Genomic DNA, 18,223 nt, shown 5'->3' with positions numbered 1-18,223 from the left:
ATGTCCCTTGTGCTGATTTTGTGGGGTTTTTTGGCTGCACTTAGGTGTTAAGTGTTTAGGTAGGGAATAATTAAATGTTAGTGGTTTATTATTTGGGTATGTTACATGTGACAAACAAGGGACCTTTAGGATTTAATTTGTTCTCAGTACCAAAAACAACCAGTGCCTGGCTCCAGGTGACAGAAAGTATGCATCACTTATGGCCAGAGGTAGATCATAAAGGTCACACTTGTCAGATTCTTGCATCTGCCTAAGATTCTAGGAGCAAAGATTCCAAATTAACATATAACTGCTCACTGCAATTTGCTACCTTCTCATTTCATAAGAATCTGAAATGGTAATACTGAATTCTTGTGCTGAAGAATGATGGCAGACACTCTGTTATTCATCTTGCCATACTGTATACTTACTTTCCTTCAGAGCTGTAGCTGTTAATACTTCCATCTGTTGACTCTCTGCTTGGCTGGCGGACCATGCGACTCCTCATTTCAGCTGCCATTCCTGTTTCTGTGCTTCTCTGTATTGTACTTTTGAATTTCTTGTTGCTGGAATCTATAGAGATAATATGTTATTAATAGAACTTATTGGGAATCCTACACTCTATGAAAGTCCATAAACCAAATCTGATGAATTAATACAGAAGCAAATACCAACACTTTAGGTAAACCATTATATGCAATATCATACTTGTTTTGGTGTTTATTTTTAGTATGGAATCCTAGGATACATGAGCCCAAAAATGAGGTTTCAGAAACTGATCTGTAAACAGAAATAATATCACCCTGAATTACAGATATAAAGTGTGAAACAGTAATGCTTTGTATAATCCACATGTGAAAGATACCAATATATACTTTCAACTGGCCAAATGAGTAAACCATAATGCTCTCTCTTTTAACAATGAAAAACAAGCTCTAATATTTTATTTGTGACCAAATTATTTTGTTTGCCATTTTCACATAAATTAGAAAAAAAAATTAAATTACCAAGTTTCTATTTTAGGTAAACTACAATTCTTTAATTTGTGTAACAGATTTGTCATAAAAGTAAGGAGTGTAAATTGGAGTAGGATTTTTTTTACAATACCTGTTACCCCAATTCATAAATATACACAGTGTGGGGACTAGTAAATATACAATAAGACAATACAGTACATCTTCATGACCCTCTTGCAGGGTAATTTGTCATCTCTGTCCTTTCATAGTTACATAGTTAGTCTGGCTGAAAAGAGACAAAAATCCATCCAGTTCAACCATTAAAAAAAAAAGTTATAATCCTACACCCACAGTTGATCCAGAGGAAGGCAAAAAAAAAACAACAAAGCATGATCCAATTTGCTCCTGCAGGGGAAACAATTCCTTCCTGACCCCCGAGAGTCAATCGGATATTCTCTGGATCAACTTTACCTATAAATGTTAGTATCCAGTTATATTCTGTGTATCCAAGAAAGAATCCAGGACTTTTTTAAAGCAATCCACTGAGCTGGCCAGAACCAACTCTTAAAGGAGTCTATTCCACATTTTCACAGCTCTCACTGTGAAGAAACCTTTCCATATTTGGAGAATAAATCTCTTTTCCTCCAGATGTAAAGAGTGCCTCCTTGTCCTCTGTGATGACCTCAGGGTGAAAAACTCTACACCGAGTTCACTATATGAACCACTGATGTATGTATAAATGTTGATCATATCCCCCCTTAATCTCCTCTTCTCAAGAGAGAATACATTTAGTTCCTCTAATCTTTCCTCATAGCTGAGCTCCTCCATGCCTCTTATTAGTTTGGTTGCCCTTCTCTGCACTTTCTCCAGTTCCCCAATGTTCTTTTTGTGAATTGGTGGCCAAAACTGAACTGCATATTCCAGATGAGGTGTTACTAATGATTTGTACAGGGGTAATATGATATCTCTCACTCTGGAGTCTATACCTCTTTTAATACAAGAGAGGATTTTGCTCGCTTTAGAAGCTGCAGCTTGGCATTGCATGTCATTATTAAGTTTGTGATCTACCAGAACCCCCAGATCCTTCTCCACCATTGATTCCCCCAGTTGCCCCCTCCCCCAGTATGTAAGATGCATGCATATTCTCAGCCCCCAAGTGCATAACCTTACATTTATCAACATTAAACCTCATTTGCCACATCCTTGCCAATTAAACAGTGCATTGAGGTCGGCTTGTAAGTTGGAGACATCCTGTAAGGACGTTATTCCACTGCATAGCTTGGTGTCATCTGCAAATACTGAAATGGTAAATACCTAGATCAAGGTTTAATCTAGGTCTGTGCCAGGGTTAATGTTTGGGTTAAGGTCAGGGTCAAGGGTCAGTTTTGTTTTTTTATTTGGTCAGGGTTTTTTAAATTTTTTAAAGTAGTATCGGTGTCAGTTACTGGCAGGATAAAAAAAAAAAGCAAATTGTGCAATATTGTTTCAGAGCTGTACTACGGGACAAACAACAAACATACACCCATGTGGTATTGCTGCATTCGTAAGGAGCAGGAGAAATGATTTTGGGTTGTTCTTTGGAGGTATGTCATGGTAGTGGTAAGAAATATACAGCTAAATTTGAAAAAAAATTGTTTACTATTTTGGGCCAGTTTGTCTTTGGTAATAAAACAAAAATCAGGAGAGATCCATTACTATTTACCACCAAATGAAAGCCCAATTTGTCCTAAAAAAACAAGGTACAATCCACCGGGATGCACAAAGTAGTTGTGATGAGATGTACAATTTTGCTAACGCATGTCAAAGTTGTAAAATTGTGCTTAGGCATTAAGATTTGTTTTACCCTTAGGCACGAAGGGGTTATTCTCTACACTGCATAATTTACGGTCAAAATCTGGACCAGGAGCGGCGGTCATCTTGGTATATGTGTGTGTACACATTTGTTCAGTGCTTATACGTGGAATGTTTTTTATGTATTTTAAATAAAGTACTATACTATATATCGATTTCTGAGCTTCTGTGGTGAGCTTTCTTCCTTAGGAGAAGTCCTGTTTGGTCAAAGATTCCGAGTCTCCATTTGAGGGATCAGTATTATTGCTACTATACCAGTAGCTTTCTGGTGCGTGCAAAGCGGTGGTGGATTGTTTTCACTGGATTTCACAGCACTTGTTTGGAATTGAACACAACACTGCTGTGTCTTGTAGTGCCATGGACACATTGTTTGTTATATCCACATTGACTTTTTCACTTTGATATTTCTTTGGATGGGTTTATATTTGCTTATCACACCATATAGTTATCATATACCTACTTTTGCATTTATGTTTGATTGAGAGATTTATGTTATTCAGTTTGCACTGGTGATATATTTCACCTTTAAATATTCATTATTTTATGCTGCACTTTACATGTAAAATCTTACGCTCATGAGAGAGGTAACACGCCTAGGCCAATTCAGCATTTTAAACCAACAGTTCCTGATATCCAGTTGGCTAGCCAGAAGAGCATAAACCAATAATGTACATGCAATTAAGGCAGTACTATACCATATAAAACTTCCCACTTCAGCTCTTGAAACTGTTTAGACTAGAAACAGGGGTTAGAGAGCACGAACATGTTACACCCTAAATACAGTTGTAACATGTAACGTTATGAAGGGAGAACATATCATTTAACTGTAACCTACCTTACCTATCCCTAATTAATTGTTATGGAATTATTCAAGTCAAACCAACCAATCCAGAATAGCTTACACCACATTTTCTTGAAATTAATATTTCTCCTGCATGACATTTTTTTGGGTAAATGAATGTTCTGCACACCCATGACAAGAGCCTCATTCTCCTCTGCTCTCGCTTGGCAGCTGCAAGCAGTGATCGTCTGCTGTGGACACTTGCACCATTCTGCTGAAACTCAATTTCTCATTCAGCAATGTGCCCAACGATTCTACTGCACATGCGTCCCACCATCTGTTACCTGCAAGCAGAGGAGGGTGGAGATGTTCACACATACAGTGAGGCCCATATAGCGTGAATACAGCCACCCTTGGAAAGGAAGTTGTGGATTTAGGCTCCTTGCACACTGGGCTTAAAAAAATGCCAGTTCCCTTGGCAGAAAAAAATGCTCATATATGCCTCTAAGCGCCCTAATGTGCATGGACACATAGGATAACACTGAGCTGCTTCTATAGGCAAAACACAAAACTCCTGTAGAAGAGGAGACACAAATGACTTCCAATCAGGGTACTCAATATGAGTGATTTTTTTTTTAATTGGGCTTAGTAACACTTCAACTCAATTAACCCCCCCCCCCCCTCTATTTTTTTCTATATTTATAATTTTTGTAATTATTTATAATTTTTTAAAACGTGTATGAGTAAAAATTGGCCCACAGATAATAGCAGATTTTTCTAATATCATAATAGCCAACTTTTGTCAGAAAAGAAACTTGTCAATGCTAATATTAGCTCCTCTTTGTATATTCATCCATATATGGACAGCATGTGCTTTGAGCCACATATATGAATACAATATTTTTGTTAAAACAAAGACATCTGTAGTACTTGGAAGACTTTCACTAAAAGGCTAGTTCTTGTGAAACCACAACCACGTCACGTTTTATTACACATGACAGGTTCGGCTAAATGACTTTAGTAATGCAACTGGAACAATTTTTTTATATTTACTAGATTAAAAAATGTGCTGACTATTTTAGGACATCTTTACCTCTCAGACATTACAATCAGTCTGAATCTCATAATTTAAAATAGATACAATATTTGCCTGTACAATACAGGAGATTAAGAGGAACATGTTTAAAACTTCAGTTCAGTGCCAAATTCTGTCTAACCCCGTAAGTGCTGGTTCACATATATGCGAATTAGATGCAGTTTGAACTGCATCTAATCTGCATGATATGTGAAATAACATTGCTTCTTGTGGTGCCTATTCACATATGTCCGGTGCACTGGCGGTATGGATTCAGTGCAGTTTAAGAGTCATGTCCGATTTCAGAGCAGTGCCATCAGGTTGAGGTGTGGATTACAGGCTATTGACTTCTATGGGAACCGTTCCTAAACTGCATATGTGTTAAGATTAACCTTAATTAGCTGAGAATACCAAATCGATTATGACATAGAAAATAATCGAAAACATACAAATGTAAAATTATGGGTGTTTTTTTTAGGAAGAAAACCAGCCCACTTTATTGAAATTGTCACTTTTTTCTAATAGTACTTTTTGCACTTTTGGATGGAAGAAAGTGCACTAATATACACAATAATAATCTTCTTTGTTGCTCAGATCTGACGCAATACCAAGAATTTTTTTCCCAAGACATTCCCTGCACAATCAACATCTTACCATTGTACATCGGCATTTTTTTAAACAATGTATTTGACTATCACACTTTACATGGGCACAAATAGTGTTCAACACTTGCTCAAATCGCTCCTTTGTGGTATGACAATAGATGATGTAGGGAACATGAAGGATGTGGCAGATCTAACTAAAAGGTCTGTTTTCTTTTTTTATCTATTTTTTTCACAAGAGTCACAATTGTTAAAAAGACTACAAGTTTTAACAAACATTGATAAGCTACAGTGCATTCATAGAGTATTCAGACCTCCTTCACTTTTTTCAATTTTGTTATGTTGCAGCCTGATACTACAATTGTTTAAATTCATTAATCTACACTTTGTACCACATAATGACAAAAATAGAAATAGAATTTTAGAAATGTTTGCAAATGTATGAAAAAGTAAAAAACTGAAATATCACATTGGTATGTGTTCAGATCCTTTGCAACAACACTTGAAATTTAGCTCAGATGCCTTCCAGTTCTCTTGATCGTTGCCAAGATGTTTCTACACCTTGAATGGAGTCCACCTGTGGTAAATTAAATTGATTGGACATGATTTGGAAAGGCACACACCTCTCTAAAAGGCTACATGCACACTGGGTGTTTTAATAACTCTGGTAAAGTTAGTTGTGTAAAGTTACGTTAAAAACGTTTTTCAGCATTTTTTAGAGTTTTTGCAGTAGCATTTACAGTTGTTTTGCCGCATTTTTTCGCATTTGCGTTTTTTTTTTGCGTTTTTTAGCATTTTTTCTTACCAAAAAAACCCAATTGTTTTGCTCAAAAAGACATCCAAAAATGCTGGTTTGCTGCATTTTACCTCGTTTTGATGCGTTTTTCATCGTTAGAGCATTTTTACAGCTAAAAAGTTCCTCTAGAAACCTACTAGTTCTGGGGGGTTTTTCCAGCCAAAAAAATCCCCTGCCATAAAACGCTGATTACAGTCTATGTGTACATGGACACATAGGATAACATGCTGGGGAGTTTACTGGCTGTAGAAAAAAACGCCTAAAGCCTAAAACAGCAGCTGCAAAAATGTCCAGTGTGCATGAAGACTAAAAGGCCTCACAGCTGACAATGAATACTATATCAGAGAAAAAGCCGGGATTATTGCAAGGCACAGGTCTGGGGAAGGATAAAAAAAAAACAAAAAACGTTTCTACCACTTAATTTTTTCACAGTAATGCCTGTGGAGTTAGGGCCTTGGTCCACAAAAGACATACGGTTCAGTTGTATAAGAAACCAAACAGATGCTGAAGGAGGTATGCCTTTCTCCAATGCTTAAGGCTAAAACTGAATATGCCCTTGTTGACTAAAGAAGATTTAATCACTACACCATCAAGGATTTAGACAAATTTTCCACCACAATATACCTTTGTGTCTCTAGATAAATTACTGTCAGACTAGCATGACTAGTTGAAAGTATTTCTATTGGTCAGATAGACAATAATCCAGTTTTTCCATATCACAGTCTGCTCTGCCTACAATTTTTTTTGACTGTTGGAAATTGTGCTCCATCTAATCATTCCCCTATGCTTGTAAAGCTATGCTTAGGTTTTTGCAGTTTAGATACTAATCTTGTACTGTCAAGGAGATTGAAGCCATTTTGGCTGAAACTTATGTACAAGCAGCAAAACATAAAAGATTGCACGGCTCAGCTTTTCCAGTTTAAACAGGAAGTGGAAGCTGTGCTCCGAGAAAAGAGGCAGAGACCAAAGGACTAGCCACCAGTACTGGTCTACTGGTAGCGGATCTTTTTCCAAATACGATCATGTCTTGCCTTGTTCTGCACTCTCTGTGTTGATTCTTGGTAAAATCAGGGCTTTGCTTTCTCATGTAAGAGCCTCCAGCAAACATAACAGTAACTAGCACAGTTGTGACATAGCCAAATCTCATTCCAAATCAGGTAAGACTAGGGGCTGATTTACTAAATGAGTTGAGAATTTTCACTAAATAAATCAAGTGATTATTCACTTCAATTGTCCAATTCTGTGAAAAATCAAATCCATTTGTATACTCAATAATGCGCAGACAAAATAAGTAAAAAAGAATGCATTTCTCTGGACTGGAACCTTGGGATGAATTTTCATTTAATTTATTGTTTATATATTTTTAACTCCTAGGCACAGTCATGTACCAGGAAATGTATTGCTAATTTTCAAAAGGAATTCAAGACAAAAAGGTAGATTTTTAAGGGTACTGCTTAGGCACAATTAACGTTTCTTGTTCACTGTAACGTGGCACATATTTACCTTTTGTGGTTATGTCCACGTTAATGAAGACTATGTTAATCCATTAATTATCTGGAATGATGCCATGTAAAACATGAGGATGTTCAATAAAGAAATTAGCTGTAATTCATTAGCTTTCAGGTAGTGAGTACTGGAACTATTAGGAGTATATATATACACCGAAATTAGTTCAGATCTAATCCAATGGAAAAGACATGTGTCAACATTTTGTAAAACACTGTTTTAAATTTAAAAAAAGTATATTTTCTCCTTTAGCTTCCAACTTCAGCTTGTTCAATTAAGCTTTGACAATAAAAACTTGAAAGTTGATTGGTTACTTTTCAAAGGTGCACTACATTCTGTGTGCTCCACTTCTAGTAATTCTCCCATTTCTTATAGTTGTTCTTTGTCCATAGCCAGGTAGAAAAGGTCTATATGCAATTATGTAAGAAGGAAGGTAATAAAAGAAAGGTGTTTGGCCCAATTTTTGAAAAAAAAGTTTTGTTATACTGAGGTTAAAACAACTTATCTCAATGGAGAACTTGGTAATTTTCTGTTATCACTCTTCTGTGTTTCTATGTTGACCTGTTCTCCTTGGCTATGGACACAATACAACTATACAATAATGTTTAAAAATAAAGCAGATACTTTCTTTTTTAAAACAGCAATATTTTACTATGGGTTGACAAGTCTTGCATCTATTAGCAATGATTGTAAAAGCTTAACAGTCCATTGTTTTGGTTAGTGCTTTAAAAAAAATGCAAAAAAGAAGATAGTTTCAATATATCTGCATCAGAAATCCACCTGAAATATTTTTATCTGTATAACTACAGAAAAGGCTAGGATATGAAGGAATTGGATATTTATATTTAACAAACGAAAAAGTTCCAGTGATATTAGTACAGCATAGATAGCTACTAGATGCCACAATCTCTGCATTTGGAAGCTCTGTAATTTATAAAAAAATCACTGGTTACTAGACTGACATCCAAAGTTTACAAAATATACTGGGATATGTTCAGTTCATGTTAAGTATATAAATATATGACCCTGCCATCCAGAAAGCCATCAAGTCCTATGTTATTGCTAATATTAATGTCAAGTAAAGAATTTTTGCAAGCTGAGCCACAAGGACCTAAATCCTTCCTGATACTGGATATGAAAAAGTATCACATCAATATCCCAGATCAATCAGTCTTCATGCCTAAAAAATTGGGTTTGGGAGCATTTTATCCATTGGGTCATATTTCCTATGTACATGCCAATGCTAGTATAGGAGCAAATGGCGCAATGTTTTCCCTGTTTTGTCTCTTGAAAAGTTTGTCCCTTTTTTTCAGAAATGACCAGCTGTACCATGAAGTCCATTTTCTCAATTTTCAATTATGTTCAGTTATATTTAATGACAGAAAAGCCCAACCAAATAATTTCCTTGCACTGGAGAATAGAAACAAAGACTGCTGCATCCACTACACAAACTACAGTAGATACTAGATGTAAAACAACTATTTCAAGAAAAGTGGGCTCGCTGTCTCTTAAAAATTCCAAAGTGCAGTTGTTCATAATATAACTACGTCAAACCATATAATTTTATAAGGAAATAATGACGGTGTAAACTCAATACATGCAATAACCTAAAAAAATATAAAAACCGAAAACCAAATTTAAATTACAAATATTTACTTTAAAAGCATTCAAACAAAGCATGTGCAATACAATACTCTACTCTCAAAATAAAGATAAACATAGAAGAGTTTATATATGTACAGATGAACAAATGTGTATATGGACAACAATAAGCGCAGAAGCACTCATACTTTAAAGTGTACAGTATATAATAAAACACAGTACTCCACTCTAAAAATAGGAATAAACATAAAAAAGTGTATAAACACGTGCAGATGGACAAATGTACATATGGACAATTACAACAACAAATAAACAAGTATAAATAAAAATATGTTATTCAATACTGTAAACAAAAATACTAAAGATGAATAAAGCAAACAAATGTTCAAAATACCAGTACAGATGGATAAATATCCTGGTCAAAAGTTCAAAATCAAGATGGAAAATCCTAAAGAAGATATATTTCAAAGTGCAGATAAAGAGCATTCAGTGCAGCAGGAATAGAGGGTGCCAGGAAATGATACCACCCACATGTAAGGTAAACTCCCTACCAGGGGCGGACTGACAACTCATGGGGCCCCCGGGCAATAGGGGATCATGGGGCCCCTGTGTCCTTGCCCAAACTCAAAAAAGCCTATGAAAAAGGTACCAGGGGCATCTCATGGGGCCCCCTACTGACCCCGGGCCCTCGGGCAGAGCCCGAGTTTCCAAATGGTCAGTCCGCCCCTGCTCCCTACCAGAGACACTGATCCCACATAGAGATCATAAAGTGCCTTGCAGGCCCACAGCACAAAATATTCAGACACACTGCTCCATCTAGATATGATCCTGTGTAAGAATGCTCAGCACGGAGGAGTTAAAAGCAAGAAGCGACCACCATAGTGCAGTATGTTAAAACCAAGGGCTTTTAATATGATAATGTACTTACAATAGAAAGACAATCACAGGCATAGAAGAAACGGTGAGCACTGAAGGTTTCCCGCCAGTGTGCGTGATAACATCACGTGTTCAGCCCCGTTCTAATGCGTTTCACTACAGACAGCGTGTTCAGAGGATTGAGGTGCCTCTATCCTCTGAAGATGCTGTTTACAGTGAAACACGTCAGGTATGGTAGTAGATATGCTTTAATGTTTAATACTTTTTAAATATACAGCACAATTGTATTGTGTTTATATTTGGTTTTCAAATGTTATATATATTTTTAGGCTTATTTCATGTATTGAGTTTACACCGGTATTATTTCCTTATAAAATAATATGGTTTGATATAGTTATAATATATGCACAGTTATACTTTGGAATTTTTAAGAGACAGCGTGCCCACTTTTCTTGAAATATTTAATGACAGGTAGCATTCCAAATGCAAACAAGCAATGTATAATAAACACATCATAATTGTGTATATAGAGTTTTATGATCCTTTGAGACTGTTTAAAACACTGACAACTGTGAAACATATATCTGCAAATGCTGTTTAAAGATGTTCTTTTATATAAACATTCTGGCAAAAGGAGGGATTGGGATGTTTACCAGTATCTTCTGTCCAAGTAACTCAGAGGGGAATGAGCAGACAGAGGTCTTTGATGTATATCAGTTATGGACTGTATAGAGTTCACAGAGACAGCTGTGGTCCTTTGTACAGTTTATATCTAAAATCAAAATAGGTCATGTTGGGACATGTAGTCCACTGGCAGATATATATCATATCTTAGTACAGACAAAAAGGGTTGAAAGAGTAGATGGCAGTGTAAGGACCGGTGTTATAGACAAGTTCATAACATTTAGAGAATAGCACCAAAAGTATCGTTATTGTAAGGTTTATGCGCTTCAAAGCTTCACCTTAAAATCAACTAAATGCCTTAATTCAGAGCTTCGAATCCTTTGGCTCCTTACTTAAAGCAGACTTTTATAGGGAAATAAAGATTTTGTATGGGGAGACTCTGCATGTCTCTTTTGCTAAAACACTTCTCTCTTGCGCCTAGCTTTTTTTATAGTACATGAGTGCATATGGCTTGTGGTGCAGATACAGTGCAGTGCATACTCCCACTCTATTTCCAACAATGAAGATGATGGACAAACACTTCAGTTCTTGGGTATTTCACAATGCATAATCTAGTCCGACCTTGGAAAATATTTGCCATTTAACTTTGCACAGCTGTAAAGGAACACGTGCCATCCTCTCACAGTCTGCAAAGAGGACAGTCTGTGCTCACTGTGGATGCCTCTAGGACATTACCTATCTGACTCCATACTGCCATTAGAACTATACTGACATCAGGAGACCTAGGTTCATGGAAGAGGGCAAATCCTGAAAAAGGTCAAGTAAGATGTCTGCTGTCCATTATTTGGGAAATCTGTGTCTGCCTGGTTTCTATATAACTAACAAAGTGCTAAGAGATATGTTAAGTAGAGATCTCTGTCCCGTAGCTACCTCTTCTCTCTAAATATCGGTAAAGAACATATAAATCCTAAATGAATGGCATTTTGCTGTTTTTTCTTCCTTTATTGCATCTCAGCACTGCTGATCTTCTACAGCCTGTTTGCATCCTCTTTCCGTTTACATGCAGGTACTTCTGCAATGGCTGCACAACATTTCTTAGAGTAATAATGGCCAACAATAGACCATGTCTCTGTAATGTGCATTGAAACAGCCATTTAGAGTCATTAGGAGAGTGTGTGACAGGAGGACAAAGCAGAAACAAAACTGAAAGGCAGGGACAAAGCGTCTTTACCCTGATCACCAAGTAAAATTTTATTTTTTTAAACATGTAGATTTATATATATTGAAAATGAATTTTGAAATTATATTACCATGATAAAGCTTATGAAAGATGAAGTTTTAGTGTTCGAGTTTACACATAATTTAGGTCTACATTACACTACATTTTAATGATAGTACACTGGATACATGGACAGAGGTACATTTAAAAATATAGCCCATTTGACTGAGTTTTTGGCACACACTTTTATGTGCTAATAGAACAAGAAAATGATGTAATATTTAAACAATTTTAATTAAATTTGTTTAAAAGGTCAGTAATTTAGTTAAAGCCCTAGGCACTAGGATTTTTGCTTTAGATCCCACTCACTTCCAGAACTCTGCCGGGGTTCACAAGACAGACAGGAACACACAAATAGTTCCACTAATAATGTATGATACTATAGCTGCTACTTTAAAACAATCAGTTCAGTTCTATTTTTGTTTGCCAAAAAATACAATTGCTGCCACCATGTGTTTTATAAAATAAAATGTCCTTATTCCTTAGATGTTAGACTTTTTTTTCAAGAACTTGGGAAAAATGATAAATGAGTCTCATTACTATGCTGTGTATGTTCTTGTTATACAAGTTTATTTAGCTGGTTCATGCTGAAGACAGCATTTTTAAATGTTGTTAGAGACAGATATTAGAAAATAATACAAAATGATCACGTGAGTATGCATGTTTATGTCAGTGGCGACAGGAGATGGGAGCACAGCCAGACACTGCCGGCACTGGAATGTCTCAAGAGAAACACACCATTTGTTTATGGCATTCAAATGTCAGCTACAATCTTAGAGCAATGCTGGCATGATATTGTTCAGTACATGCCGCAGATACACTTAGTACTACTACATTAGGTACAAACATTTAAAGTGGAACTAAAGTTTAATATTAAAAAACTGTAAGCAGACAAGCTCTTTATTGCAGAAGAGACATGCAATGCTCACAGTCTTCTGTAGAATGTACACTGAGCTGCAATCCCACTATCGTTTTCCGGGTAAGTAACCGCTAACACCAATGATCATATAAGCTGTCTGTAAGGGTGTAATTCTACCCATTGATATTTGTATTAAAAAACATTTTTCACAACGACCACCAGTGTAAGAAGGCATTGTTCCCACTGATCATAATGTAAATGTACAGTCTTCCCAATGACTACCAATATAAGGGGGCATATTTTTACTGACCTTCTTCCACTGATCACTATTGCATTGTGGCTAATGCATCATTACCTGTTGATATAATCATTTATTGGAGGGGTATTGAATTAAAATTCAAGGAAGTCCGGTCACTAAAATTTTCTTCTGGCCAAGGTCCAAATCTCATGTTTGTGCTATGATTCAGAGTGTAGTCACTGTATGTCTATAAAAAAAAATGAGAAATGTACAATTTCCATAGCAAGAAAGGAAGGGGTGGATGGAAAGAAGGAAGGAAGGGTGGGTGGGTGGAAGGAAGGAAGTGGTGGATAGAAGGAAAGAAGGGAGAGGTGGGTGAAAGGAAGGAAGGGTGGAAGGAAGGAAGGAAGGGGTTGGTGGAAGGAAGGAAGGGAGAGGTGAGTGGAAGGGAGAGGTGAGTGGAAGGAATGAAGGGGTGAATGGAAGGAAGGGTTGGGTGGAAGGAAGGGGTGGGTGGAACAAAGGAAAGGTGGGTGGAAGGAAGGGAGGGTTGAGTGGAAGGAAAGGAGGAGTGGAAGAAAGGAAGGGAGGAGTGGAAGGAAGGAAAGCGTGGGTGGGTGAGAGGGGGGTGGGGGGCTGAGAGGGGTGGAAGGAAAGAAGGAAGGGGTGAAAAGAAGGAAGGGAGGGTGGGTGGAAGAAAGGGAGGGAGGGGTGGAAGGAAGGAAGGCAGGGATGGGTGGGTGTAAGGTAGGTAGGAATCTGAAGCTGCACTGACTGGAGTGTGGGCAGGCACAGGGGGAGGCAGAGCAGATCCAGCCTCTCTCCCCTCTTCTCCTATTGGTGCAGAGGATGGAGGGAGGGGCTGGGCATTCACACCCCCCTGACTTCCCCCTTATCTACGTCCCTGCTGCAAGGGGCAGGGCGTACACTGTGATGTCATGTTGCCGTGAGGACCGCCCTGCTCAGTGGCAGATCTGTCATTGAGGGCTTGCGGTCTGGAAGGGAGTGCTGCTGGGGCTGTTCTCGGGCCTCGGTCCGCCATTTAGTGACCACATTTTTATTGTAAGGGTTGTCTGCGACCCAAACCTTATTTCAAGAGTCCACTTTGGTTAAAAAAAAGGTTAGGAAAGGCTGGTTTAAAGAGTTAGGGAAAGGGACAGGTTTAAGTGTTAGGATAATATTAAGTGTAAGAACTGTCAATGTGTTTATGTCTGCACTAAGGTATTCCTAATAAAAACCTACAAGCAGCATTTTGGACATTCTATCAGAAATGAAAATTGTTTTTAGAGTACACAAAATAAAGACATACAGTGGGGATCGAAAGTTTGGGCGTCCCAGCTAAAAATTTGTATTAATGTGCATAAAGAAGCCAAGGAAAGATGGAAAAACCTCCAAAAGGCATCAAATTACAGATTAGACATTCTTATAATATGTCCACAAAAGTTAGATTTTATTTCCATCATTTACACTTTCAAAATAACACAAAACAAAAAAATGGCATCTGCAAAAGTTTGGGCACCCTGCAGAGTTAATATCTTGTACTGCCCCCTTTGGCAAGTATCACAGCTTGTAAACGCTTTTTGTAGCCAGCCAAGAGTCTTTAAACCCAGGGGAAGTAATGGTCATCTTAACAGATTAAGTAATGGTATATGAGGGGAAATAAGACCTCCTGAGTATTTTACAGCATCTCAGACTTTAACAGAATGTTCTAAAGAGGGGGTAAATGGAGGTGGCTGAGCAGTGAGTGGAAGCCAAATCAACATGTAGATAGCAGTATCATTACAATCCACCACGTCTAAAGACACCCAGATAGGGATATAGGGATTTCTGTAGTAGCGTGCAATAGAGTGAATGGTGCTATTTGGGATGCCCTATAATAATAAATTAAGCAAGAGACCCTGATACTGCCGCTGAGCTTGTGTTATAAAGGGTGTCCTTGTTAACCCTAGGCTGGGTCGTACTCCATACAAATTTTAATAATTTGCTTTGAAGGATAAGTAATACTGGCACAGAAATGGGCAAAATTGAAAAATAATATAGAAGCCTGGGGAGGCTGTTACAGGTACAGAATCTTTTGAAAGATGTTAAGGTGGGTATATCATTACCAGAATGTATACTAGATAGAAAATGTTGTACGTTTTGAAAAATAGATTTTTTTAAGGATATTATGTGTTTCTCTGAAGGTAGAAAGGGTATTATTCTAGTTGTGCTAATTAGATCTTTAACAAAAGGTGAAGAAATGGTTATTAAGGTAATATAAAAAGGGGTTTAGATGGGGCAACAGAAATTGGCAGGGGTATTTCACATTGTCCCAGGGTATTAAATAGTTAAGCGAAAGAGGATTTGTCAGTTTGTTACCTCAATGTGAAGGGAACTATAGGACATTAGCTATTAAATCTAAAAGGGAACACAATGATAGGCCTTTATTGTTACCCATATGGCAGGTTTGGATGATCTGTGCCAGTGGGGCAATTGTGCAAGACTGCATCTATTTTACAAAGTTAGGTCCTGGGTTTTAGGGTCATGCAAAACAGACATGGCTACTCTGGGCTTGGAATTGCTCCAGACAAATCAAGATGCCTGAAATTATGAGGCTTTCATAGTGAGAAATAGGGATGGGGAGAGTTTTGGCACAATAACAAAAATAGTTTTGATGGCATTGCTCTTATGTACATGCAAATGTTATACACTTCTGGGATTGCCCAGCAATTCAACAGCACTGGAGAGATGTGTTAGCTTGTATCCTATCTCCCACTGCCATACTCCTTACTCCCTCTATAGGAGTTTGCCTGCTCAAATTGGTGGGTACTCTAGCACCCACAATAGCTATTCATACCCTGCTCCCTGCTCCTTCCCTTCTAGTCCTCTGTGCCTTCTAGGCTTCGGTGACTACTCTTCAAGCTTGGAAGGCTTCCATAAATATGGCTCTGCCTTTTTACAAAACCACCTATTCCAACAGAGGTGTGTCTTCAAAATATGATAAAGTTTGGGAGTGTTGGATAAGTTATATGTCCATTGTCTCTGACTAAATATGCTGCAACCTTTATAAGTGTTCGGCACTGTATATTGTCTGTATTATGTTTACACTGGATACCTGGGTCCTGACCTTAGAGTAATCTTTGCTGTTCTGGACACTCATATACTGTATCTTGGATCCCATACCTCTTTGGATGCAAGGGACAGCATGTTTTGTTTTTTTTAATGGAATTATTTTTGATGGATTGATACGCTGATTTATGTGTGACATACCCTTTCCTTATTGCTTACTGTCTTTTTTTTTTTTTTTGACTGGATGAGGAGTATGCTGTACACTAGTCATAAGTGTTACTTTTAAGTTACTAAAAGAATTTTACAACAACAATAAAGAAATTTGGGTAAAAGAGTCATCCTTATGGCAGCAATCCTGCCAAACAAGGAGAGGTGGTGTTCACCCCAAGAATCTAAAACGTCCTTGAATGGCTTTGAAAAGGACAAGGTATTTTGCTTGATAAAATATGTTGTACGAAGCAATGAAAAATACTTCCAGAAAAAGTGTAAACAGACTGCCTGAGGCTAAAATGGCCAGAAGTCTGTTTAAAAGCCAGTGCTGCTGCCAGCGTATAGCATATGCCAGAGTCAGGAAAACAATTAATACCTTAGATTTAGATTAGAAGTATACACTTTAAGTATGGAAAGCAAATGTAATAATGTTAATCTGCAAAAGATACTTCTAGATAATTACAGGCTTTTTATTTTGCAACGTTTTTTTACGTTTTATTTTTCTTTTCCTCCTATTCTTCTCAAGGTGGCAGTTTTCACTGTGAGCAGATGAATCCATCTCCCTTTACATCCTGGAACTCTGGGTCTGTCTCCTAGAACATGTGACAATACACATCATCTGAGGAGGAAGGTACTTGTGATCTACCCTTACTAGTGTGCATCCGTCAGGATCTGGTTACATCACCAGTGTCTCACTTAAAGTGGTATTGCACAAAGATGCCCCGATCCTTCTCTTCTCAGGTCCCCCGTTACCAATCTTGGATCCTCCTCTTCACTGTATCTGCTCATTCCAGAGCAGTGTGTCTATGGAGCTGCGCTCCACAGACTCACACAGTGGGACTTAGCCCCACCTTCCACTTCCACCTCATTGCATTTGATTGACAGCTGCAGGAGCCAACGGCTCCTGCTGCTGCTGCTTGAGTGCTGTGTGAAGAGGAAAAGAAGGGAAAAGAAATGTAGCCATGCACATCACTGGATTTATTCTCCCCTCTCTTCCCTTTCACTCAGGGTCAGAGAAATTTAAAACATTTTTTATCTTAATGCAAGGAATGCATTATGGTAAAAAATATTTTACCTTTAGTATTACTTTAACTAAGAAGTGGAAATTACTAATTGTAATTAAAAACAAAAAAATGTTTGTGTAACCCCTTCACGCCTAAGGGTAAAACAAATCTTAACGCCTAAGCACAATTTTGCAACATTGACATGTGTTAGTAAAACCGTACATATCATCAGAACTACTTTGTACATCCAGGTGAATTATACCTTGTTTTTTCAGGACAAATTGGGCTTTCATTTTGGTGGTAAATAGTAATGGATATCTCCTGATTTTTTTTATTATCAAAGGAAAACTGGCCCAAAATTGTATTTAGCTGTGTGTTACTTGTTACCCAAGGGCCCGGGGTCAGTAGGGGGCCCCATGAAATGCCCCTGGTACCTTTTATAAGCTTTTTTGGGTGTGCTTTGAGTGTGGTCAAGGACACAGGGCCCCATGATCCCCTATTGCCCAGGGGCCCCATGAGTTTTCAGTCCTCACCTGGACCAGAAACAATAGTGTGCATTTTGTTTTTTGTACCTAAAACACACTGACACTGGCACTAACTGACACTGATACCAATAAAAAAAAAATCCTGACATTTGACCCTGACCTAGACCCAAAATCTAACGCTGGCACTAAACTAGATCAAACCTTGATCTAGTATTGTTATCTTTTTTTTAAACAAATAGTTGTTTGCTTGTTTTTTTTTTTCTATGCAAGGAGAGAAAGATACAATGTATCTCCTCCAATCAGAGAGAAAAAAATCCCACAAAAAACAAGGGGGATGAGCTGTACAGTGAATGATCACTGTGACAGTCAATCAGAGGCTAGCACAGTGCTCATGTGACCTGCAATCATTAGCCCCGGGTCCCGATCGTTAAAAAGGGACTTGGGGCTCTCGG

At 37.8% G+C, this 18,223-nt stretch overlaps 1 protein-coding gene across 25 annotated transcripts in view; it reads right to left on the bottom strand.

Annotated features, from left to right (window-relative positions):
- Positions 1 to 18,223, bottom strand: part of RIMS1 (regulating synaptic membrane exocytosis 1) — a 438,679-nt gene that overhangs the window by 25,581 nt on the left and 394,875 nt on the right. For all 25 annotated transcript variants that reach the window (XM_089681365.1, XM_089681367.1, XM_089681368.1 and 22 more), the window contains one exon: positions 411 to 552. In XM_089681365.1, coding sequence (XP_089537491.1) covers positions 411 to 552 — 142 coding nt within the window. The remainder of the gene's footprint in view (positions 1 to 410; positions 553 to 18,223) is intronic.

This window comes from Staurois parvus, unplaced genomic scaffold, assembly GCF_062004578.1.
Source record: "Staurois parvus isolate SC_StPar_1 unplaced genomic scaffold, SC_StPar_1.0 ptg000264l, whole genome shotgun sequence".
NCBI lineage: Eukaryota > Metazoa > Chordata > Amphibia > Anura > Ranidae > Staurois > Staurois parvus.
Note: the sequence above shows the minus strand (reverse complement) of the source record. Positions and strands in the feature narration are given on the sequence as shown.